Source organism: Nomascus leucogenys, chromosome 13 (assembly GCF_006542625.1).
Source record: "Nomascus leucogenys isolate Asia chromosome 13, Asia_NLE_v1, whole genome shotgun sequence".
NCBI lineage: Eukaryota > Metazoa > Chordata > Mammalia > Primates > Hylobatidae > Nomascus > Nomascus leucogenys.
In genome coordinates, this window is record NC_044393.1 from 86547084 (window position 1) to 86573618 (window position 26535).

General features: G+C 39.1%; 1 protein-coding gene and 1 pseudogene across 1 annotated transcript in view; one reads left to right on the plus strand and one right to left on the minus strand.

Annotated features, from left to right (window-relative positions):
- The window catches only part of DGKI (diacylglycerol kinase iota), a 460711-nt gene that overhangs the window by 160036 nt on the left and 274140 nt on the right, over positions 1-26535 (minus strand). Inside the window, exons 18-20 of the mRNA XM_030825779.1 lie at positions 26331-26404; positions 24732-24843; positions 2830-3029 (exon numbers count right to left, since the gene is read on the minus strand). Coding sequence (XP_030681639.1) covers positions 2830-3029; positions 24732-24843; positions 26331-26404 — 386 coding nt within the window. The remainder of the gene's footprint in view (positions 1-2829; positions 3030-24731; positions 24844-26330; positions 26405-26535) is intronic.
- On the plus strand, positions 14643-20741 carry LOC105740725 (annotated as a pseudogene).

A 26535-nucleotide genomic window follows, 5' to 3' on the forward strand; every position in this document is an offset into this window, starting at 1 on the left:
TTTCGACTAGTTCTCCTCAAGTAAAGAAAACAGAAGACAGGCAAAGAAAGGAAGGCAGGAAATAAAGAAAACGTCTTTCAAGTTTCTCTTTCTTCATTGTTTGAATGGTGCACTTCACACAATTGATGGCCAAAGCAGACAAAGGCTTGAAGGACTCAGAAGGTGGAAGAATACTTATAGAACGGTCTTAAACGAAAAGCTGACCTTGAACTTGAAACTCCACTTGGAAATCCAGTGGAAGACCTTAGATTTCAAAACGAGGTTTTCTGGTAAAATCGAAAGAAAAATTTAATCATAGAAGGTTAGAAGGTAAATAAGATCAGAATGAGAGCAATTAAGGTTTAGTAAGCAAATACTACATGATGACTAGGTTTTTTTGCTTTCTTTTGAAAATGTGCTATCTGTACTGATTTTCTCAAAATATAGTGTTGAATGATAATTTTTCACAAGTACTAACAAGGATTTTTGTTATTTTTAAGTCTTATAAATATTCATTAATAAAATGAAAATTATACTATTATTCCTATTTCTCATAAGTCTTTCAGAGGGCATGGGGTGGCTTGGATGCAGGCACCACTGCCTCTGGTAGAAAGTAAGTAACAGTTTTGGGTTGTTTTGTTGTTGTTGTTGTTGTCATTGTTGTTGTTGTTTGGGTTTTTTTTTTTTTTCCAGACAGAGTCTCGCTCTGTTGCCCAGGCTGGAGTGCAGTGGTGTGATCTTGGCTCCATGCAACCTCTGCCCTGTGGTCCTAGAGATTCTCGTGCCTCAGCCTCCTGAGTAGCTGGGATTACAGGCACGTGCCACCACACCTGTCTAATTTTTGTATTTATAGGAGAGAAAGGGTTTTGCCATGTTGACCAGGCTGATCTTGAACTCCTGGTCTCAAGTGATCTGGCTACCTTGGCCTCCCAAAGGGCTGGGATTACAGGTGTGAGTCACCGTATCCGGCCAGTAACAGTATTTTTAAGTTGAGGCTGCTTCTTGAACACCTGCAGAGCTAAGTGCTACAAGAAATGCCATCATATATCACGTGTGCCATGAGTACAAAGAGAAAACAATTCTTTTTATGTGCTTCTATAGGTGCAGAAAGTCAAATGAACTCTTAACAGATGGTTGCTGAGCAAATACGAATTCTCAACACAAAGGTAAAGCTGTTTAAAACTAAATACCTGAAAACCAGTCATTTCTGATAAGGTTATGAAATACAGAAGCAGCAGGCCTAAGACTGTGAGCTCTCTGCCTATATATAGTAAAAACTTTTAGCTTCTGCGTATCTTCTTAACAAACTATCTACAAGTGACCCAACAACATAGGCTACAGTACAGTTTCAGAGATGGTTTTTCACTTAGTAGTTCATAGATTTCCGGCAAACCCATGGTCCATTTAACTCTAACAGTTCTGGGGGGAATTGGATGAACCATATACAACTACTGGCATGCCACGTTTTTTAACGTATAACCTCAGCGATTGTGTATTTAACCCAACAGAAGGTAAAGGCAGGGAGGGCAGGAGGAATGAGCGAGGAGTTTCACTAAATGCAAAATCTAAACAAAGAAAGACATGTAACTAAAAAACACCTCTGGAAAATGATCTAGGAAAAATTCTGGGGGAAGTCCGGATTCTGGGAGAGAAGGAAGGAGAGGACAGAGAGGATTTTTTACCCCAGCTTCAAACTGAGACCCAGATGCCAAAAGCTGGAACACTCTGACAGCACTGTCTAATCCTGTTCCTCAACCAACAAGTGCCACCACAGAGAGAGAGCAGTAAGTGCTGGTAGTGAGTGAGGGCACCTGTGTTGCTGGCTATTCTAGGGACTTCTGCATACCGTTATACTGACTCAATAAATGCATGGCAAAGCACGCCCTTGCTTTACAGGCACCACAAGGAAGCCAGCCACTCAGTGCAAATAGGTAACCATGCATTACAGGCCACAAACGGGAGGAGCACCTTTGAGAGTCCCTCACTGTGACAGAGAATGACAAAAGGCTAAGCCCTGAAATGGCCTTAAGCACATAGCATGATATAGAGGAAATACTCAAAAGATGCCAAAAATTCTGTTCATTTTCCATCCCCTTCTCCAACACCACAGACACTTATTCACTAGTTGGAGTGAGACACACTATAAAATGAATATGAATTCTAAATATCTAGTCAACATTACCTTACCTCGTCAGTTTATTAAAATGCCTAAGAAAGGAAAACTCCAGGCAGGATACCATGTGTTTAGGGGTAGAAAGAGTGGGTTAGGCTATGTCTGGACAATAGGATGCTGCCCAGAAAGCCAACGCTGAGTTGAAGCACCAGAGTATGGAGGATCCCCAAATGGGAACATCAGGAAGGGAACAATTCACTGGCAGGCAGAAAGAGATGCAATGTGGATAGAGGCAAGCCACTGACCAGCTCTGCCAACCACCCGCGACTGGAGAAACCAACACTCTCCAAGTGACCTGGGTAAAGAGCAGGCTAACTATGTGCTTCCCTAAAACAAAACAAACAAAAACACATTTACCTAAATCCTAGAATTCTAAATCCTAGAATCCCTCTCAATGATTTTCTGCTAGTCCTAGTAAATATATTCTCAAGTGGTCAGTGAAGAATCATCATCTATCTCATGTACAGTAGTAACTACTAAAAGAAGGGCATGGAACTGTACAATAAACAAGGAGAAAAAAAATCTATATGTTCCCATGAGAGAAACCAAGGAACTGCGGAGTCTCCTGGACTTTTTTCCTCTTCCCAACACAGTGAGGTCCCCAGACCATGCACATGCTCTGCACTCTCCTCTCCAAGGTCTTCGTGTTAAGCAAGGTAGGCCATGAGCAGACTCACTCATTGAGTAAAGGCATGGATGTTCTCCTCTTGCTCTTCTGTACCATGTTGGCCTGATTCCTCAGGGAGATCCGAATCATAGCTGGGGCCAACCTACAGGGTTCCCCATCCACTTGCATGGGGATGGATTTGTAAGTTAGAAGCATGACTTCTCGACACTGGTGTAGCCTCTCTCCATGGCCCCCAACTTGCAGGGCTGCCTATAAAAACAAGAGTCAAAGGGGAGCAAGGAGTTAGTTCTCATTATTTCAGAAAGCTGGAGGCCAGGCGCGGTGGCTCATGCCTGTAATCCCAGCACTTTGGGAGGCCGAGGAAGGTGGATCACCTGAGGTCAGGAGTTCGAGAGAAGCCTGGCCAACATGGTGAGACCCCGTCTCTACTAAAAATACAAAAAAATAACTGGGCATGGTGGCAGGCGCCTCTAGTCGCAGCTACTTAGAAGGCTGAGGCTGGAGAATCACTTGAACCTGGGAGGCGGAGGTTGCAGTGAGCCGTGGTCACGCACTGCACTCCAGCATGGGCAATAGAGCGAGACTCTGTCTCAAAAAGAAGAAGAAAAAGAAAGCTGGAAACCCCAAGTCCATTGTACATAACCAAGGAGTCTGTGATAAACATAAGTAAAATTAGCATTAAATTTATAAAATTAACCACCACCATAGTAGGAAACCTGGATAAACCATTAATACAAATAAACTGAATATTCACAATTTTGATGAGCTTTACCATAAATTCCTATTAACTACCACTTTTTGCTCTTATGTGTTTCAAATCTAAATTTAAGCATATTAGTTTAATACAAAGGTTTTTCTTTTGTGTTATCTATTCTCATTAAACAACCAATGAAAGTAGAACAAAACCAATATGAAGGAGACAAAGCAGGTAGTTTATTAACCTCTAAACTGTATTTACCTACTACTTAAATATGCAGCACATTGTTGATTACTTTTCAAGTTTAGGTAGGTGGTTGCTTTTTATCTAAACTTCCTCAAGCTATTTCTACCTGTATAAGATCAACAAAATGCAAAATAACTTAAATTACTTAATTTAAAACATTCTGGAAAGTAAAGCAGCTTTGAGGATCAAAATGAAAGACAGTAAGAATTCAGTTCGTCATGGTAGCCACAGAATGGAGTTTCAAGATGATATTAAAAGTCTGTTGTTAAGGAGCAACACATTTGTGTAACCTCTTCTGACTTAGTAAAAAAAGAAATGTATTTATTATTATTTATCCTTTTAGGAAATAAAAGAAAAATCATACATTTTTGTTGTATAACATGCATAGAGCACACAAATTTTATTATACAGTTTAATAAATATTTTATACACACATGTGAACCTCCATCGAGACCAAATTTTGGAAAATGTATAACACCCAAAAGGTTCCTACATACCCCTTCCTAGTCTATTACACTCTTCCTGCCAACCGACTGCTGAGCAAGAAAGCAGAGGAGAATGCTGTGAGAAGTTACTGAAGTTCTTTTTGCCTTATTATCTGATATGATTTTACTCTTTTTATTTTGTAGTCTTGAGTAGGCCTAATGACAGATAAAATGTAAGACCTGCCTGGTAAGAAGGTATTCCTCTGAGTTTAACCGGACTGAAAATGGCTTGAATACCTTCCAACCTCTTGGTATTGGAAGTCATACACAGTCTAGACCACTTTTCAGCCATCTTCTCAGACTCAAAAATAAAACAACAGCAAATATTACAAACAGGTAGAGTTAACAACTGTCAATGCCACCCTACTGGCATTTCACAATCAATCCAAGATGATTGCACAGACACAAGAGGAACTACTATAATTAGCTTTTCAGGGTAGAGACATTTCTGTTATTGTTAGCACAGTCATATTAAATTATTTTTGGAACAAATTAGAGTATAAGTATTTTTTAAAACTTATTAGAAATACATATTTTTCATGTCTCAGATTGGTCTAGGCTTAGCATCTTATGAGACATAGGCCTTAAGAGCCCTAATAGGAAGCCCCAAGACTTTCTAGAATGAATCATTTACTATTAGTAATATTTTGATTTATTCATGACAATCGCTCTCTATTTAACCTAGCATGTGTTAGTCTTGTGAGAACTTCACATATTGCTTTTCTGTGACTTGAGAGGAAAACTGAGACCGTCCCTGACCTAATGCATCCGCTGCCATTTATTGCCCCAAGACCATAGCTCTCCTTTGCGCTGCAGCTATGTCTTGAGATTTTCTATCTTTTCACACTATACTCTTCCTTGGAATATTTTCCCTCAACCCCTCTCAAAGCGTATCCTCCTCCTTACTGCCCAAGTCATTCTACTTGCTGTCAGATGGAAAGAACAGGCAATCCTGGGTTGGGGCAGGGGTGAAGCAAGAGCAAACCTTACTCTCCTTTCCTTCCTCACTGCCACTATCAGCCCAGCCTCATTCCTGGAACAAAGTACCCAAAGGAAAAAAATCTGTGACATGGAGATCAAGCGCAAGAGATCATCTGCTTGTGTTTTACAGACTAACAAGGTAAACAAACCTCTTGTAAGACTAAACAGAAAAGAACAGAAAACATAAAACTATTTTCTCTCTCTTTTTTTTTTTTTGAGATGGAGTCTCACTCTGTCGCCAGGCTGGAATGCAGTGGTGCAATCTCAGCTCACTGCAACCTCCACCTCCCAGGTTCAAGCGATTCCCCTGCCTCAGACTCCTGAGTAGCTGGGACTACAGGCACGCACCACCACACCTGGCTAATTTTTTGTGTTTTAGTAGAGACGGGTTTCACCATGTTGGCCAGGATAGTCTCAATCTTCTGATTTCATGATCCTCCCGCCTCAGCCTCCCAAAGTGCTGGGATTACAGGTGTGAGCCACTGTGCCTGGCCAAAATTATTTTCTTTATTAAAAATAAGAAAGGGCCAGGTGCAGGGTCTCACACCTGTATCCCAGCACTTTGAGAGGCCAAAGTGGGAGGATTGCATGAGGCCAGAAGTTCAAGACCAGCTAGGGCAACATAGACTCCATCTCTACAAAAAACTTAAAAATCAGCTAAGGATGGTGGCGCACGCCTGTAGTCCCAGCTACTTGGGAGGCTTAGGGAGGAGGATCTTCTGAGCCCAGGAGTACAAGGCCGCAGTGAGCTATGATCATGCCACTGCACTCCAGCCTGGCAATAGAGCAAGACCCTGTATCTAAGAAATAAAATTAAATAAAGAGATAGCTAAAGAGATAATAGAGAGTTTTGAAAATCATGCAAGAATTTTATGAAAACAATAAATCAAAAAACCTAGATAAGAAAGAAATTTCTGGGAAAAATATAATTTACAATATTTGGTGTAACAAATACAGAAATTAAATAGATTAGGGGTATTTTAAAAATTGAAAGAGTTATCAAAAAATGTTCCTCATTTTACCTTCCCCACTACCCCCTCCCCAAAAATGTCAAAGGCTAGATGTTTTACAAGTCAGTCCTACCTAAATGTTAAGGAAAGACAGTGTCTATTTAGTACAAGTTGCTTTAGAAAATATGATGCTATAGCTTTTAAGGTAACAAAACTAGATAAAAGCAGTACAACAAAAAATTTTAGCCTAAATTATATTCATAATCATAAATGCCAAAATCACTTAAAAAAATGTAATTGCTGCCAATGGTCTCTTTTATAGAAGTTAAAGTTATTATGGCTTATTGTTAAGAATCAAGAAATTACGAATTACTCAACATCGGAAAATACATCATTGTAATTTCAGTACATTAATTGTTTAAACGAGAAAAACCACACTATCATCTCAAAAGATTAAGCAAAAAAAGATGTTCAATGCCTTTTATGATAAAAATGAATTTCATAGAAAACTAAGAATAGAAAGTAGCTTTTGTAACTGATAAAGATCACCTATCAAGATACATAGAAAAAAATATTATTCACAATAAAAAAAAATTTAGAAGCATTCCTTTCAAGAAACAAAGTTATCCATTAGCAACGAAAGTTTTCAACATAATATTGAAAGTACTGACCAAACAATGAGCCAAAGAAATAAAATTAGAAAAAAAAGAAGTAAAAGAAAAATGCAAACTTACTAATATTTCTACTGATATCATCCCATACATAAAAATTCCAAGAAAATTCACAGGCCAAGTGTTAAAACTCATAAGAAAGATGGCTGATACACTGTCGAATTAAAAAATCAACAGTATTCTACTACTCTAGCATTAAATAAACAGAAATACAACAGGATATAAAACACCATTTACAATATCAACAAAAACAATACATGCCGACTTTTATGCAGAAAACTTTAAAACTTTATTGAAGGATGTAAGGGAAGACTTAAGTAAATGGAGAGGCATGTTCTATTCACGGATAGAATAATTCAATTATCTAATAATGTTAATTTTCCAAAATTAATGTACCAATTCAATGTAATTCAAATTAAAATAAAAGAAATATTATTTTGAGGAATCTTGTTGTCATGTTAATTTCATGTCAACTTATCTAAGCCACAGTAACCAGATATTTGGTCAAACATTCTAGATGCTTCTATGAAAGTATTTTTTTTTTAATGAGATTAACACTTAACTCAGTAGACTCTGAGTAAAGCAAACATGAGTGGGCCTCATCCAACTTGCTGAAGACTCTAAAAAGAAAAAAGAAGAACATTCCCAGAACAGGAGGAATTTGACCATCAGACTGCCTTTGGACTTGAGCTTCAACATCAACTGCTCCCTGGGTCTCCAGCCTGTCAGCCTACCCTGCAAATTGGTGCAAATTGGGACTTGCCAGCCTCCAATTCACAATTCACGTGAGATTAAAATAAATCTCAATCTCTCCCCCACTCACACACTCCCTTTTGTTCTGTTTCTTTGGAGAATCTTGACTAATATACTTGTAAAAATGATTCAATAATTAATTTTCAAGGATAAAGATCCACAAATTACTAAGGATAGTTGGAAAGAACAGGGGCAATGGATAGCAGACTGCCCCTGTTAGAATCCGAAATATATAATATTTAAAGATGCAGTCATTAAAATAGTGAAAGCCAGTGGAAATGAATAATAGAACAGAATAGACTCAAAGATATGAGTACATGAACTATGGTGATATGGCATTATAAATTATTGAAGAAATGATGGATAATTTAGCCAAAGAGGCTGGGAATATTTCTCACTATAAAGAGAAAAATAAAATCAGTATTCTACCTCACGTCATACACAAAGGAACAAGAAATAAAAATACAAATATAAATATTAGTGGGCTGAAAGAGAGGAGAGAGTATTTCTTCCCATCTCTTTTTCTCAATCAGTGTCTAGCAATAGCTAATAATTCCTTTGAGCTTCCATTTCTCACTGAGAAGCACTCTCTCCAGGCAAACCCGTCCCTGTGGCTCCAACTCAGACAGGCAGTCCTCACTGAGGCTCCAACTCTCCTGGAGCGATTCCCTTCTTCAGAGTTCTAGTTCTGCCATGTGACCCTCCCAGCATGCCCATCAACAGGCCTCTCAGGTGGCCACTTCTCCCAGGTTCCAACTCTGTTTTATAGCCTGAGCTCCTTGATGCTAATAACACCATCTTCTCTCGCTGTCCCTCTAGCCCTAGAGGTGACAGAGACTTCCTGTAGTTGTCGATTTATGAATTGCTAATCTACGGGTTGACCTCTTTTCAGTTCTTCTAACATCCCATAACTAGCCTCCTGTACCAAATAGCCTCAATGGATCTATCTCCTATTGAATTATTTTCCTCTTTGATATACTCAGCTAGTCACCAAAATGAGAAATTTTACTTACATAATGTGCAGTGGCACCAATATCAGCTAATTCATAGTTTTTGACACAACATTTTACAAGCTATTTTACTGTCAGGAACCTCTATCATTAAGATTTTTTTCATTTTATCAAACCTCTAGAATTAAGATTTCTAGGCACTGTTTTTTTTTATTTTATTTTATTTATTTATTTATTTATTTATTTATTTATTTATGTTTGAGATGGAGTCTCACTCTGTTGCCCAGGCTGGCGTGCAGTGGCACGATCTCAGCTGACTGCAACCTCTGCCTCCAAAGCAATTCTCCTGCCTCAGCCTCCTGAGTAGCTGGGACTACAGGTGCACGCCACCATGTGCAGCTAATTTTGTTTTGTATTTTCAGTAGAGACAGGGTTTAGCCATGTTGGCCAGGCTGGTCTCAAACTCCTGACCTCAGGTGATCCACCCGCCTTGGCCTCCCAAAGTGCTGGGATTATAGGCGTGAGCCACTGCGCCCAGCCCACTGGTGTGTTTTAAAGCTCCATGGTAAAAACATTCTGTAGGGAACCTAAATACTATTAGTAGTGGTGGTATTAATTATTGTCCACACGAATAAATATTTATAGCAAAAATAATTCCATAAATTCAGTTTCCTCATACGTAAAGTGATTACAGTATGCAGCTACAATCACTTTCAGAACTAGCATTTTATGATTCTGGGTTGTACCTACAGTTCTATAATCATCTTCTCAAATTCTACCTCCTCCCATCTAGAGCCCTGTTTCTTTCCTTGACTGTATAAGCGATGTGATATTGTCCAGCCACTCTAAACTGCTAGAGAGTAAAAAGGAAAGAACTGCATTTGAAAAACCTCCCTTCTGCAAATTTAAAAAAATAATAGCAATTATTGCATACTTATCTATAAGTCAAAAATTTTTCTATGAAAAAGTCTTGTAAAAATCTCAATACTCTCATTGGGATTGCTTGTATACATGTGTCTTTTTCATTTTTGTTTAATGGAAGTAGATTCTAGTCACTACCAAAGTGAGTTCATGAGAAGCAGGAAAAAATAAAGCCACTTTTGTGGACCTGTCCAGTTTTATAGCTCTTAGTGAGATTTAGACTCGTATTCATGATGCGGTTTGGAAAAAAAATCATTTGTATGCTTTAAAGGTAGCTATATGGACAATCATTCATCTAAAATCTGCAATATCCTGACGGTATAGTGACAGAATCAACAAAATATACTGGAGCAATGGAATAAAATACATTTGTATAATTCTGGAACAAAAGAAATATACCCTATCTATCTTTTAATACTGGTCCAGTAGAATTCGTCCCTTATATAAGACTGAATTTTTATCTTGTGAAGCAGGAAGTGGAGAACTAAGTAGAATGTAATGCTAAGACAGTACACACTAAGTCACAACAAAACACAATCCAGACCCACATACGATGTATCATCAACTAGGACAAGACAGGCAAAGAAGCAAGAAAACATCATCCATAATAAAGGGGGAAAAAAAAACAAAATTATTGCTGGGTGAACTTAAGAGCAAACTGAAAGCTGCAGAAAAAAGGCCAGTGAAGATAAAAACAGATGAATAGAAATTACCAGATCTGAAAAACAGAGACAGAAATGTTTTATTTTATTTCATGCCCTATGAGACAATAACAAGCAATCTAAAATACATTTAATTAAATCCCAGAAGGAGAGAAAGGGAGAATGGAGCAGAAAATACATGAATAAAAATAATCCTAGTTTGTCGGGGAAAAAAAAAATAAACCTTTAGGTCCAAGGAGACCAGTGAACCTAAAACAGGATAAATGCAAAGAAAACCACTGTGGTGGGCAGAACAGTGCTCACCACTACAACCACCAAAAAAGATGCCCATGTTCTAACTCCCAGGAACCACACACACCTCATGGAGCAAAAGGGCCTTTTCAGGTGTAAGTAAACTAAGGTTGTTGAGATAGGAGGATTATTCTGGATTATCTTAGTGGACCCAATGTAGTCTCAGTGGTCCTTATAAAGAAAAATTAGGGTCTAGAGAATGAAAGTCAGAGAGGACAATGCAAGAATAGAAACAGAGGCTGGAGTGATACAGGACTGTAAGCCAAAGAATGTGGGCAGCCTCCAGTAGCTGAAAAAGACAAGGAAACTAATTCTTCCATAGAATCTCCAGAGGGAACACAGCCTTACAAACCCATTTTAGACTTCTGATCTCCACGAATTTAAAATACTAAATGTATGTTGTCTTAAGCCACTGTTGTGGTCATTTGTTCTCAGCAGCAATAAGAAAGTAATACAGCTACAAAGAGGTTTAAAACTAAAGATAAACTAGTACAATCACCATGGAGAGCAATATGGAGGTTCCTCAAAAAACAACAAATGGAAGTATCATATGATCCAGCAATTGCACTACTGGGCATTTATCTAATAGAAAGGAAACCAGTATATTGAAGAGACATCTGTACCCCCATGTTTATTGCAGCACTGCTCCAATAGCCAAGATATGGAAACTGCCTAGGTGTCCAACAACAAAAAATTTAAAAAAATGTAGCATGTATACACGATCGAATATTATTCAGCCATTAGGAAGAATGAAATCTTGTGGCAACATGGATGAAACTGGAGAACATTATGCTAAATAAAATAAGAAAGGAACAGAACATAAACCACCACACAATCTCCTTAATTTGTGGAAGCTAGAAAAAGTTGATCTCACAGAAGGAAAAAGTAGAACAGAGGATACTAGAGGCTAGAAAGGGTGAAGGAAAGGGAGGGATAGGAAGAAACTTGTTAAAGGATACAAAATTAAAACAAGATAGAAGAAATACATTTTAGTGTTCTATACCACTGTAGGATGACTATCGTTGACAGAAATATCTAGTTTCAAAAAACTAGAAGGAGGATATTAAATGTTCCCAACACAAAGAAATGACAAATGTTTGAGATGATTGATATCCTAATTATCCTGATTTCATCACTGTACATTATATGTATTGAAGCATCATTATGTATTCCATGAATATGCACAATTACTACTCGTAAATTAAAATTTTGATTTTTAAAAAACAACAAATAAAGAGAAAATCTCAAGAACAGAGAAAAAAAGACAAACTATATACAAGGGAATAATGATGTAAATGACAGCTGACTTTTCATTATAAAATATAGAGGCCAGAAGAAAACAAAGCAACTATTTAAAGAGCTAAAGCAAGACAAACAAAAACAAATCTGTCAGTCCAGAATTCAGAATTCTATATCTACAAAAACATAATTCAAAGAATGAGGATAAAATAAAGACATTTTCAGAAAAATAAAATTTAAAACTATTTGTTGCCAACAGAACTTCACTATAAGAAATGTTAGAGGAAATCATTGAAATTAAAGCAAAATGATGCCAGATGGAAACTCAGATCAACAGGAAGGAGTGAATAGCACTGGAAAGGGAGACAGGTGGGTAACAAAGAACTTTCTATCTGTCTTTCACCTCTTAATTTCTTTAAAAGTAACAATTGTTCAAAGCAAATATATTAATGTTGATTTGTGGAGCTCATATGGAATGTAAAGATGTATGGAAATAAGAGTATAAAGTAATGCTGGGCACAGTGGCTCATGCCTGTAATCCCAACAGTTTGGGAGGCAAAGGTGGGCAGATCACCTGAGGTCAGGAGTTTGAGACCAGCCTGGCCAACATGGTGAAACCTCGCCTCTCCTAAAAATACAAAAATTAGTTGGCCCTTGTGACGGGCACCTATAATCCCAGCTATTCAGGAGGCTGAGGCAGGAGAATCACTTGAACCTAGGAGACAGAGGTTGCAGTGGCCAAGATCATGCCACTGCACTCCAGTCTGGGCAACAAGAGTGAAACTCCATATCAAAAAACAAAAAAGAGCATAAGGTAAGAAAGAGAAAAAGGATTATGAGAAAAAGATAGGTAAATTGATAAAATTACTTGTATCCAGAATGGAGGGGGGATCCTACAGACAGTCAAATGTTAATAGCATTGTAAATATAGACTCAACAATTTAGACGAAATAATGGACAAGTTTCATGAAATATTTAACTTAATGAAGTTGACTCAAGAAGAAATATAAAATATGAATAATTCTATATCTATACTTGCCTTAAAGAAATCTCAAAGCCAAATAGTATATTAGGAAATTCTATGAAATATATAAGGAAAAAAATCATAGTACCAGTCTTCACAAATTCTTTCAGGAAATAGAAGAGAATGTCATTTCCTGTCTCAGATGCCAAGGCCAGTAGAACCTTTATATCAAAACCCAATCATAATATGCAAGAAAAGAAATTTATTTATCACTCTCCCTCACAATCATAGTCACAAAAATGCTTAATAAATATTAGTAAACTGTATCCAGCAATATAAAAATGATAATAAATCAAGACCAAGAGGGGCTTATCCTAGAAATGCAAGATCAGTATAAGATTTTTAAAAATTAATGAAATTAGTGATATAAACAAAAGAAAAGGGAAAATTGTATGTCAATTTCACAGATACAAAAAACCTTTGATAAAATACACCACTCATTTGTGATCAAAAGCTCTCAGGAAAGTAGGAATGAAATGGAAATTCCTTAATCATATAAAGGACACTAATAAAAAAATACTACAATTAAGCATATTTTATGAAAAATATGGAATGCTTCCCCATGTAATCAGGAACGATACAAACATGTGCATTCTTATCATTTTTATTCAACATCTCAGTGAACATGCAAGAAAAGAACATTTTAAAGAATTTTCTAGAGTGGCATAAAAATTTTTTAAATAAAAAATAAAAAAGGAAAGGCATGTAAGGAAACAGTAAAACTCTATTTCAAATAATATAATTGTGCTTGCAGAAAAACCTAAGGAATCTATAAAAAAAAATAATGGATCTAATAAGTGAATTTAGCAAAGTTATGAGACAAGGCCAATAAACAAATATGTATGTGTATGTGTGTAGACACACATATGGTTATTTCTATATACTAGCAATAATAATTAAATGTAAAACTTAAATTACTGTTTAAAATAGCATTAAAAAATACTTAGAAATAAATTTAACAAAAGGTGTGCAAAAACCTGAAAATTGCACTAAAGCTACAAAACATTGTTGATGGATATTAAACACCTAAATAAATGGACAAATATACCATGTTCATGGATTGGAACATTCATATTGTTAATATTCCAATTCCTCCTAAAATTATCTAAAACTTAAATGCAATTCCAATTAAAATCCTAATTTTTTGCAGATAATAACAGATTCTAAAATTTATATGCAAATGCCAAAATATCTAGAATAAGGAAAACACTGTTAGAACAACGAAGTGATTCATATTACCAGATTCAAGGGTTACCATACAGCTAATTAAGACAGTGTGGTATTGGCAATGAGGATAAACAAATCAATGGAACAGAATAGAATCTAGGCACCAAGCAAAAGCACCAAAGCAATTTTACAGAAAAGGAAAGTTTATTCAACCAATAGTGGTGGAAAAAACTGGATAAATGCATTTTTTATGAATGAATACGTATCTTACACAATACACAAAAATTAATTTAAGCTGAATCATATACTTATGTATAAAAGCCAAAATTATAAATCTTCAAGAAGAAAATATAGAAGAATGGCCTCCCAATCTTTCTGGGAGTAATCAAAGATTTCTTAGGAAGCACACAAAAAGCTCTAATACAAATTAAGCCTTTTTCATAAAATTGGATGTTTAAAACATGCTCATCAAAACAAACCCTAAAAACATAAAAAGGAAAAGTATAAACAAAAAGAATATATTTTTAATAAATAAATCTGTCAGAAGACTTGTATCCAGAATATATCTCTTCTATTTCAACAATAAAAGATAAGCAGCCCATTAAAATAGGCAAAAAAACACATTTAACTTCTTTTAAAAAAAGACAAAACGGTAACAATAAAATTAAACTTATCCTTACTCTCAAATGTTGTTGTTTGTAAGGACATAATTGTCTGTTCCAGAATTTTATCTGTATAAAACATATATAATTCCTTTATTTCCTTCCAGGGACGGAAGTTTATTCTCTTTCCTGTTCCATCAAGTATAATATTTAACCATCATTTATGTCTCTATCCATTAACACATTTTCAACATCTGTTGGGTATTTAAATCACTTCTCTGAGCACAAGGGCGGTCCCTCGTGCCACCTGGAATGCAGCTGGCTGGCCTTCAGCGACCCTCGACGCCTTGCAGGGCTCCCACCGCCCCCACCACCACAGTCACAGCCGGCCCCAGGAACTCTGTCTAGTAAATCACTTCTCATCCAGGAACTCTATATGCCGCTCTTGGGCAAGTAAACCATATGACATTTCTAAAAAATAATTCTATAATTTTTATTAAGAGGCTTCAAAATGCTTATGTCATTGTAATTTCCTTAGGATTTGCCATAAGAAAATAATCTGAAATGTGAAGAGAGGTTTACAAACAATTATGTTAATTACAGGATTATCTGCAATATAAAACATCAGAAACCTAAAAGCTTCATAAAGGAAACTTGGCATAAAATAATTATTACATAAATTAGGATATATTTATACAATAAAAAAGTAGGTAGCCATTTGTAGTATGGGTTTTCTTTATAATGCAGTTTCATGTATTTTTAAAAATGTAAAAATAAAGCAATTAGAAACACTTCAAATATAGTTATTTATGAGTCATAAAATTGTAACTGATATTTTACTTTAGTTCTTATGTATATCATCAAAATAAGCATACATTTAATATTACCTTTTTTCTTAAAACAAAGATATATGGTAATTGTAAAACGTCAACCCTGAGAATTTCTCCATGTACTTTTTGCTCACTGAATTACCTCTTGCTTTCCTAATTCATAACTATAAAGAAACTTACACAGTTTTATTTCAGTTAACAAAAAGAAAGCTTGGACGTGCCTTCTTTAAAGTTTACGAGACTGAAATCTTTGGATTTCATACTGAATGGCAAATTAGGTTCCCAATTCCTCTGACTGAATAATGCTTTGAACATCTTGAGAAGTTTAAATTACTTAGAAACAAACTCAACATGAAAGGACCTTAGAAACAATAATAGCAGAAAATTGTGGCAGAAATAAATACAAATTACAATCTCTGATTATGGTCTGTGTAAAATCCAAAAAGGTAATCAGGTTACCCAGCACCCAATGAAGAATCATCTTAATTAGTAGGAATGCATTTCAACCAGCAAAATGAATTGAAGACTTCTACTTTGAAATTTGCAATTACAAGATAAAGAGTCTAAAAGAAACAGTCTTTTTTCCCATTCCAGTAATTCTATTTCAAAGCTCTCTTATTAAAGTGCCACTCTGAATTTTCAATTTTTTGGATTTTACTTAAATCATAAGCAATGTACAAATATATTTATTAGTGTATTCCATGATTTTAAAAGTGTATAGCCTTTAATTACTACACACATATCAATTTCTAAGAAAAATAGTTTGTTTCTAAAAAGCTTGACCTACTGGTTATGTTTTTAATTATATAGCAGCTATATTAAATGTGCAAAAATATATACACATATACCCAAATAACTACATTCATCTGTTTACATAATCATCTTAAACAAATGTTTGAGTTTTTAAATAATTGACCTTCTTAGAAATATAATCAATATACTAGTTCAAGAAATGTGAAATTGAAGACTGCAAATTAGATTCTTTCATCCTGAATGAAAAAAAATACAATGCTGTACTGCTATATGAGTAGCAAGTAGTAAGATAAAATGTGTCTGAAAATAGAGAAATATATGCCAGTATACATTTAGAGGGCATAGAATGTTCAAAACCATACGGTTTAAACTCCATTTAATTCTGCTTTTCTTAGATAGGATTCTCTTTCTTGGAAGCAATTAGAGTCACTGAAATCTGAGATTCAATCGTGCATTTGATGCTAGCTGATGATGTATATGGATTACCTTATTCACATGATGTAAAGAGAAAAAAATAATTGACCTAATTTTAGTATTCCATTTCCTTTTTGCCAACTCCCATCTGCGATTATTTCTCTTTTTCCTACAAATGATAGAAGAAGAATAAAAAGGATCTGGCAGAACCCCTCCCTCTCCAAAACAATCTCTCCAACCTGAAAACATCTCCTGAACTCTAAACATATATTTCAAATTGCCCATTTCTATATTTCCTTAGATGTCTTACAGAGATTTTGAATTTAAAATTGATAAAACACAGTGTATTTCTTTTGAGATATTCTCTCTTTTATGTTTTCTGTCTCATTTAATGCATTTATCCTTTACCTAGCTACCTATGCTAGCCTCCTGGAATTTGGGTATACTCTTCCCTTTGTACCCTTCACAATACGTCACTATGTCCAAACAACTCTCTTGAACTCACCAGCCCCTCTGTCTTCATTGGCACTTTCTTTCTTCAGGCTTGCAGGCTTTCTCTTTTTTTTTTTTTTTTTTTTTTTTTTTTTTTTGAGATGGAGTTTCGCTCTTGTTGCCCAGGCTGGAGTTCAATGGCTTGATCTTGGCTCACTGCAACCTCCACATCCCAGGTTCAAGTTATTCTCCGGCCTCAGCCTCCCATGTATCTGGGATTACAAGTGACCACCACCATGCCTGGCTAATTTTTTGTATTTTTAGTGGAGATGGGGTTTCACCATGTTGGCCAGGCTGGTCTCAAACTCCTGACCTCAGGTAATCTGCCCACCTCAGCCTCCCAAAGTGCTGAGATTATAGGCGGGAGCCACTGCACCTGGCCAGGCCTTCTCATTTCTGCACCTGGACTCACATGCCAGCATTCTGACTTGTCTACCTGCCTCCAGTTATAAATTCTGTTGTCTTCTACAATGTCTTCCACATAATCTTTCTAAAGCACAAGTCTGACCCTGTTTTACTCCATCTCTTTTAGCCTCCCTGTTGACAGTTTAAAGAACTCTATCTCTGCCCTTTCTCCACATCGACGGCTTCATTGGCTCTGTGCCATTACTCGAAGCCACCACTGGAACTCTCTCCTAGGATATAGCGGTCTCTTAGGCGAATTCTCTGACGGTCATGTTCACTTGGCAATTCCACTCCCAGGGACTCCTTCCTCCTCTAACAAATTATTGCTGACATCCCCATCTTACAAACACTGTTCTGATTTCAATTCTTTCCACTCTCACCCCGGCCTTTCTCCTAGAATTTGCTGCCTCAGATTATGATTGCTTGTTTACTCCTTTGCCCCCCTGATAACACCGAGCTATGAACACCCTGAGGACAGGGCTTTTCTTTTGGTTCACTTCTTAACAGTTTTACCTAGCAGCATCCCACTTAGGGATGCAGAATTTATAGATTCAATGAGTATTCAATAAATGAGTATGATTGATACTAAAGGAATGAAAGCAGAGAGACAGTTGAACTAAGTATTACCTTGAATTTTTAAAAAATCCTATTAATGAGACATCATCACCAGCACTCAAATTTCCCATATGCTGAAAGGACCGTTTATGACCCAGACTAGGAAGATGCACAGTGTTACTTCACTGTATTCAACTCATCCAAGTAGTCACGAGCCCAATCAAATACTAGGGGAAGCTAAATCCCAATCTATGATGGGATTATTGTTCAAAAACTGAAGGCCATTTAAAACCAGAGTCATCATTGGAGGATGCTAGTGAACTAACTCAGTATTTTGAAAATGTATAAAGAAAGAAAAAGAATCACTTATTGAGCCCTTCCTACACAAACTATATGACTAAGTAATCAAACAGTAAGTGAAATTTCTCTTCATAGAAATATTTCAAGTAGTAAATGAAGAAGGATGGAATTAGAACATCAGGCCAGGCATGGTGGCTCATGCCTGTAACCCAAGCATTTTGGGAGGCCGAGGCGGGTGGATCACTTAAGGTCAGGAGTTCAAGACCAGCCTGACCAACATGGTGAAACCCCATCTCTATTAAAAATACAAAATTAGCCGGGTGTGGTGGCGGGTGCCTGTAATCCCAGCTACTTGGGGGGATAAGGCAGGAGAATAGCTTGAACCCGGGAGGCAGAGGTTACAGTGAGCTGAGATTGCGCCATTGCACTCCAGCCTGGGCAACAAGAGCAAAACTCCATCTCAAAAAAAAAAAAATAGAATTAGAATGTCACTATTTTGCAACCCTTAATGTTTGCTACATCCAGACATTGACCATCAATATCTGCCAACATTAAAAAAGGAGAAAGAAAGCCAGACATTATATATTCTTTTTTAGAAAAAGAAAACGCTGCTTACAAAGTAGATTTGGAGGAAAATACATGTAGCGTATGTAGATCCATCTATCAAGTACAGAAAAAAGAAAGAAGCACATTTTAATAAATGCCTCAGGGATCCTATCAGCAAAATTCAGACTCAGAAACTTGACAGGGCAAATGACCAGTTTCTTCAATAAATAAATGAGGAAGAGTTGAAGGGGAAACTACGGAGAGTTTAAAGTCGTATCAACCAACCACAATGTGTAAGTTTTATCTGGATTCCGACTCAGAGAAACTGCATAAGAAAATAAATGATATTTGTGATACAGCTGGAAATTCAAGCTCTGAGTAAATATTTAGTGATATTCAGGCACTATTATTTTCATTTTTTAAAATAACATAATGTTATCGTGGTTGTGTTTATAAAAGAAAGTATCTTTTAAAAGTCCACTTCGGGCCCCCGCCCCCGCCCGCCTCCTGCCCGCCCTCCGGCCGCGGAGCTGGAAACCGGGCTCCGCGCGTCCGGGACGGCTGGCGGCGCGGGCGGGCGGGGAGGACAGGCTGGGGGCGGCGACCCCGAGGGGCCGCGCGCAGAGGGCGCCTGGGGCAGCATAGGCGGCCTGCGGGCTTGAGCGCTGCTCTGCCTCGGGCTCCTGCTCCCGGGAGGCGGCGCTGCATGGAGCATCGGGGCAGCTCCGTTCTCCGGACGGACGCAGGAACTGGTGCTCCTACGTGGTGACCCGCACCATCTCATGCCATGTGCAGAATGGCACCTACCTTCAGCGAGTGCTGCAGAACTGCCCCTGGCCCATGAGCTGTCCGGGCAGCAGCTACAGAACTGTGGTGAGACCCACATACAAGGTGATGTACAAGATAGTGACCGCCCGTGAGTGGAGGTGCTGCCCTGGGCACTCGGGAGTGAGCTGCGAGGAAGTTGCAGGTTCCTCTGGCTCCTTGGAGCTCAAGTGGTCGGGCAGTACCATGCGGCGGATGGCACTTCGGCCCACAGCCTTCTCAGGTTGTCTCAACTGCAGCAAAGTGTCAGAGCTGACAGAGCGGCTGAAGGTGCTGGAGGCCAAGGTGGCCATGCTGACTGTCACAGAGCGGCCAGTACCTCCAACACCAGCTACCCCTGAAGACCCTGCTCCCTCTGGGGGCCCCCTCCTGCCCAGGGCAGCCCTGGCGACGGAGGCCTCCAGGGGCTGCCAGGAGCCATAGAGAGTGTGAGGGTCCTGCTGCTTCCCCAAAATGACCAAGTCGGTGCTCGGGGGCTGCCCGGGCCCACCGGCCCCAAGGGAGATGCTGGCAGCCGGGGCCCAATGGGGATGAGAGGCCCACCAGGTCCACAGGGCCCCCCAGGGAGCCCTGGCCGGGCTGGAGCTGTGGGCACCCCTGGAGAGAGGGGACCTCCTGGGCCACCAGGGCCTCCTGGGCCCCCTGGGCCCCCAGCCCCTGTTGGGCCACCCCATGCCCAGATCTCCCAGAATGGAGACCCACTGCTATCCAACACCTTCACTGAGACCAACAACCACTGGCCCCAGGGACCCACTGGGCCTCCAGGCCCTCCAGGGCCCATGGGTCCCCCTTGGCCTCCTGGTGCCACAGGTATCCCTGGGAGTCCTGGACACATAGGACCCCCAGGCCCCACTGGACCCAAAGGAATCTCTGGCCACCCAGGAGAGAAGGACGAAAGAGGATTGCGTGGGGAGCCTGGCCCCCAAGGCTCTGCTGGGCAGCGGGGGGAACCTGGCCCTAAGGGAGACCCTGGTGAGAAGAGCCACTGGGAGGAGGGGTTGCACCAACTACGCGAGGCTTTGAAGATTTTAGCTGAGAGGGTTTTAATCTTGGAAACAATGATTGGGCTTTATGAACCAGAGCTGGGGTCTGGGGCAGGCCCTGCCGGCACAGGCACCCCCAGCCTCCTTCGGGGCAAGAGGGGCGGACGTGCAGCCAACTACCGGATCGTGGCCCCCAGGAGCCAGGATGAGAGAGGCTGAGGGCAGTGGTGGCCCCTGAGGCAGACCAGGCCAGGCTTCCCCTCCTACCTGGACTCGGCCAGCTGCCTCCAGGGACTGCCTGTCCATATTTATTAATGTCCTCAGGGTCCCTTCTGCCATCCAGGCCTTAGGGGTAAGCAGGTCTCAGTCCTGGCACCATGCACATGTCTGAGGCTGAGCAAGGGCTGAGAGGAGAGGCTTGGGCCTCAGTTTCCCTCTGTGAAGTGGGGGGAGGCAGGCCTTCAAGGAGGGTTAGAGGTACAAGGCTTCGTCTCATCTGCTGTCTGAGCATCCAGGCCCAAAGGCACTGAGGGAGTCAGGAGCTGGGGCTCGGCACATACAGGGATGACGGGGCAGGGGGCAGTCTTCCTCCCCTTCCCCGACCAAACCTCTGGGAGCCCTCTCGTGCCCCTCCCTCCTTGTTGTCCAGTGCTGGGTTCCTCACCCCTAGGTCAGACTGCCCAATCCTCTGGATCACCGGGGGCTTCTTCCCTCAGTTCTCCCCTCTGAGCCCCCAGGCCCTCCCGCATCTCAGGTTGGGGATGGGTACATGGAGAGGAAGGGGCCGCCTACTCCTGCAAAAGCTTGTGACAGATGCCAGGAGGTAGATGTGTGCTGGCCAATAAAGGCCCCTACCTGATTCCCCGAAAAATAAAAATAAAAAAATAAAAGTCCATTTCGAATTACTGATGGATAAAATGATATATATGGTATGCATATGATGTATATATGACATATATTGTATACACGTAATGTCTAGGATTTGCTCCAGAATAGTATAATGGAAGAGGTTGTAGGTGGGACAAATATAAGATTGTCCATGAATTGAAAATTATAAAAGCTGAGTGATGATACTTGGGAGTTTGTTATATTATTTTGTCTATTTTTACACTGAAACCTTCCCATATAAATACTTATTTTTTAAAAAATTTTACTAACTCCTCAAGAATGCTGAATAAAGTAAACGCTCCTAGATCAGTGCTGTGATGCACTCTATGATCTGGCCCTTACTCACGTCTTTAGCGCCACCTGTGATCACTCTCTCTTTTCACCTACATTTAAACTACATGAAACTACTTATAGTTCTCACAAAGCACTACAATTCCTCCTACTTCCAAATGTTTGTAAATTTTCCCTTTTCCAGAATGCCAAGTTCCATTCTTCTTCTCCTGGTAAAATTCAGTCAGTCACATCACGCATTGCCAACTGCATACTGCAGGCTCCCTGTTGTGGACTGGCCACCCACCGGGGAGTGATGGATATCCACCATTTGCTGCCCCAGCTTCCTCTCCAGCCTTCCCTGCTCTCTTTTCTGCTCTGTGAGGCTGACCTATTTGGACTGCATCAGTGGCTCCCATGTCTTCTGGCTTCCAGTTAGACTTCTCCAGACAGACCCACCAGCAGAAGATCTAGAGGTCAAGGTGAAGTGGGAAGTCGCTGTATTTATGTCCCTGGCTTGCTCCCTGCCAGATGAGCACAGGTTGCTTGCTTCCTCTTTGCAAATATCACTCCTATCAGGTAACCCTTTCCAAGCAGTTCTTTTTCTGGTACTGGTGATTGCTTCTTTTCCTTTTTATCTTCAGCTCAAGAATTGGTTTCTCATAAACCTAGTGCGCTCTTTGTGAAAGAGCCCTCCATTCAACTCTCCACTAATTACCCAGTTTCAGTATTGCTCCTGTATAATTAGTGTAATATTCTAATTATTATACTAAATATATGAATTAGTATAATATAAATTATACTAATTATACAATTGTTAGAAAAAAAAACACCCAAACCAGAAAAGACTACAAAAAGAACAAGAACAAGACATAGATATAGTCTGAGAAGGCATAGAAGAAACAGTTGAAGTACATTTCAGAGAGAGAGAGAGCACACGTGCAATGGCTTGGTGGTACAAAAGAAGCAAGGGAGGGTCGATGCTGTGCTTCACTTGTCAGCTGCTTGAGCTAGAAAGCAAAGATGACAGCAGGGAAGGCTAGAGAACCAGACAGAACCTCAACTTTACAGGCCAAGTAAGGACAGAGATTTTGATCCTAAAAGCAATGGGGAAATACTGAATATTCCCCTTGGCCTTCCAGGCCTAGGTAAGGGATCGTCATCTCACAGACAATCCCTGAGAGCCTTCTACCACATAGTCAGAACTAGGAGGCTCTAGCACATGATAACCACTCAATAAATGTTCACTGGATCAGTGAATAATGAATAAGCAAACCACGTATGGACAGTTTAGAGAGTTTTTTCCATCATATACGGGCATGATTTTGTCACCTCCAAAAATTCTTCCCTGGCTGGGCGCAGTGGCTCACGCCTGTAATCCCAGCACTTTGGGAGGCTGAGGTGGGTGGATCACAAGGTCAGGAGATCGAGACCATCCTGGCAAACATGGTGAAACCCCATCTCTACTAAAAATACAAAAAAATTAGCCAGGCATGGTGGTTGAGTGGCTATAGCCCCAGCTACTTCGGAGGCTGAGGCAGGAGAATGGCGTGAACCCAGGAGGCGGAGCTTGCAGTGAACCGAAATCGCTCCACTGCACTCCAGCCTGGGCGACAGAGCAAGACTCCGTCTCAAAAAAAAAGAATTCTTCCCTGCATATATCCTTCCTAAACTTAATCCTATTTGCTCTTGGCTTGTATCTTCATTTGCAATAAACATAAAAAGCTCTGGAGATAAGGAGCTATATTGTGTTACAACGCTGGAAAGTAAGTCAACCCCAGTCCAATCTTTTCTACCATGACAACTATTTTATTCTAGAGATGAGTTAACAAGGGCCATCACAAAATCAGGTGATGAAGATTCTTGCCATAAGCACAATAGATTTTTCTGTTAAACTTCACTAATTCGAGGTAGTTGAGGAAGAGTTATTTGGAATTCATAAGATGAGTAAAAAAGAGACCTATTTTGATTTGTTTAGAATGAGAAATACAACCTTTTTTCTTTTATGCATAAGGTACAGCACAAATCATGTGCCAACCAAAGATGACAAGCAGAAGCTTTGTTTTTATTTGCATTACAAACTCAGTATGGCCTGATTTACACAAGAAATGATAAGCATAATTTTAACTGGTCCCCACATCATTTAATAATAAGCAGGAATGCATGGCTAAAACCTGTTTGAAAATATACTTACACTATAAATTTCCTTCCTTAATGCAAGCAAACAAAATTAAAATACAAGGTGATCTCAATATTGTGGCAACTGAGTATTCACTAGTATCACAATAATGATGTCTTTGTATATTCAGATATTTTGTGATAATGGAGATGATCATTTCATTCATAAGTAAGATGGATATCCACAAGTTGCTACAGCTTCTTTTTTACCTAAACACAAAAGTCCTCAGTGAACCAAAAAAGTATAAAATGCTATGGCTTCTGTGCCAATGCTGGGATGTTTCTATGGTGTCATTTTTTTCTTTTTTTTGAGATGGAGTTTCACTCATCACCCAGGCTGGAGTACAATGGCACAATTTCAGCTCACTGCAACCTTTGCCTCCTGTGTTCAAGCAATTATCCTGCATTAGCCTCCCAAGTAGCTGGAATTACAGGCAGTACATCATATCCAGCTAATGTTTGTATTTTTAGTAGAGGCAGGTTTCACCATGTTCGTCAGGCTCATCTGGAACTCTTGACCTCAGTTGATCCACCCACCTCAGCCTCCCAAAGTGCTGGGATTACAGGCGTGAGCCACCGCCCCTAGCCCCGTGTAATGTTTTTAATTAGCATAAAAACTTTTCATTCTGGTAGAAAATTAATCAGGAAAAATAAGAAGTGATATTCATTTATTCTTGAGGTTCAAACAAATGTGCATCAGTTTCCTTAGTGACATAAATGATTATTTTTTTCTTGTTTTTCCTAAGCAACTCTATAATTCATAAAATTTGTAACTTGATAAAGCAGGAGAAAAAGTTAACTAAAGTCCTGTGAATTGAATAAGCTCTGTGACTAAAACACATTTCATTTTAATAAAATAGTTGTGTTGCTCACCAAAGAGGCCATGGTAAATCCAATGACTTCAATATAACCATCATCATGACGTTGAGGTTCGAAATCGTGGTGATCTCCTGGGTTTCCCCAGGGCATTGTGCCAGCACAATATCTGCAAGAGAAGATGAAAGACAGAAGTAAATATGTCCCATCCTTCTCATGACTATCATGAGGTGTTAGTTTGTAGTTAGACCCAATGTTTATTAAACATAAAAACAGTTTTCCATTCTTGGTACACACCTTCCAATAGGAAAGAAAATGCACTTCTTATCATCTACAAAACACCAAGCTGTGAAAATGGGCCATAATTTTGCAACAAAAGTATCCTGTGGTATCCAACTTTCTCCTCATTCATTATTTATATTTCTCACTATAATTCATATATGTCTGTTTTCTATGATATATCATGAATTGTCTATAGGTGGTTTCAGAATTTGGTCTTAAAGGAAGATGTATGCATGCCAGCAGAAAAGAGACAGGGAAATGAAGTGGGAAGCATTTGCCATTAATACGTAAGCAAAATAAGAGGTACTCACAGGAGAAGGGAAAGGTAACTATGGAAGATAGAGTGAAGAAGAGATGAAATACAGATAAGAGATTAGAAAGAGAAGGAGAAACAAAAGAAATTGGAGAAATAGAGGAAGAAGAATACAGATGGGAAAGAGGGAGAAGCAAGAAAAGAGAGAAGCAGGACAAGAGACGAAGAAGGACAAGAGAAGAAGAGAGGAAGGACAAGAGAAAGAATAATAAGGCAAAGTAATAAACAATGCTTTCTGAGAATCAATGCCTTCTACTTCAATTAAGCTGCAAATATTTCTGGAATAAAATTGTAACTGACTATATTGAGCACTGCCAAGAATAATCAGGAGACTATGATGTGTTTTCCTAGCCACAGACTTACATACAACTCTCATTTCAATTAAATTCAGTCTAAATACAATGTATTTGCAGATTTTGTGTCTGAGTTGTTTGGCAGGCAAATAAATGGTTATAGATCCATCCCTTCCAAAATCTTGGCTTCAGGGCCTAGAACATAATTTATGCCACTGAGATAATATGTTTATTTTGAGTCTAGTTATCTTAAATATCTCTTTCTCCTGAAGTGCGTAATAGCACCATGGAGAGTTGACATCCTGGCTAGAAAACAATACTCTAACTCATCCTATTTTTCAAAGCAATCATCTGGCAACAATTTTGAATGAATTCCACACTCGAATCAGACTGGATGATTTTATTAACAGTTTTTAGGAAACAGAGAACAAAAAAAGTTTTTCAATTCTCTCATTCTTAGAGGGGGAGAAGGAGGGAAAGAACGGTAATTTAGAAATAAATTAAGATGTTCCAGTCAAGAGGGGTGCCTGGGTTTCTTAAAGATGGGTAAGTACAGACAATGCATGCCACATGATGCACAAAACCACCAACCACAAACAAAACTAAATAAACCAAATCGGAGAATCAATTATCAGACCTAGAAATCTTTAATTACCCATTTAGATAACTGATCTTCATTGTTTACATCTGAAATTTTCTGTTATGAAAACAGATAACCTCAAGTCAGAGCTCATGTCAAACCAAGGAAATAATACAAACAGAGCTTACCTGGGTATATTTAAAAATACTATACACTGGAACTTCAGTTCCTGAATCTTTGGGGTGAGATCTGTTCCATCACACTGAAACAATCAAAACAGAAAAGGGGTTTTGAAGAAGTCACAAGTCTAAAAACTTATCAAAGATAACTAGTTTGACAATAGTACACACCATGGTCTCTTTCTCTTTGCCCTATCTCTGCTTAAGTGAATGC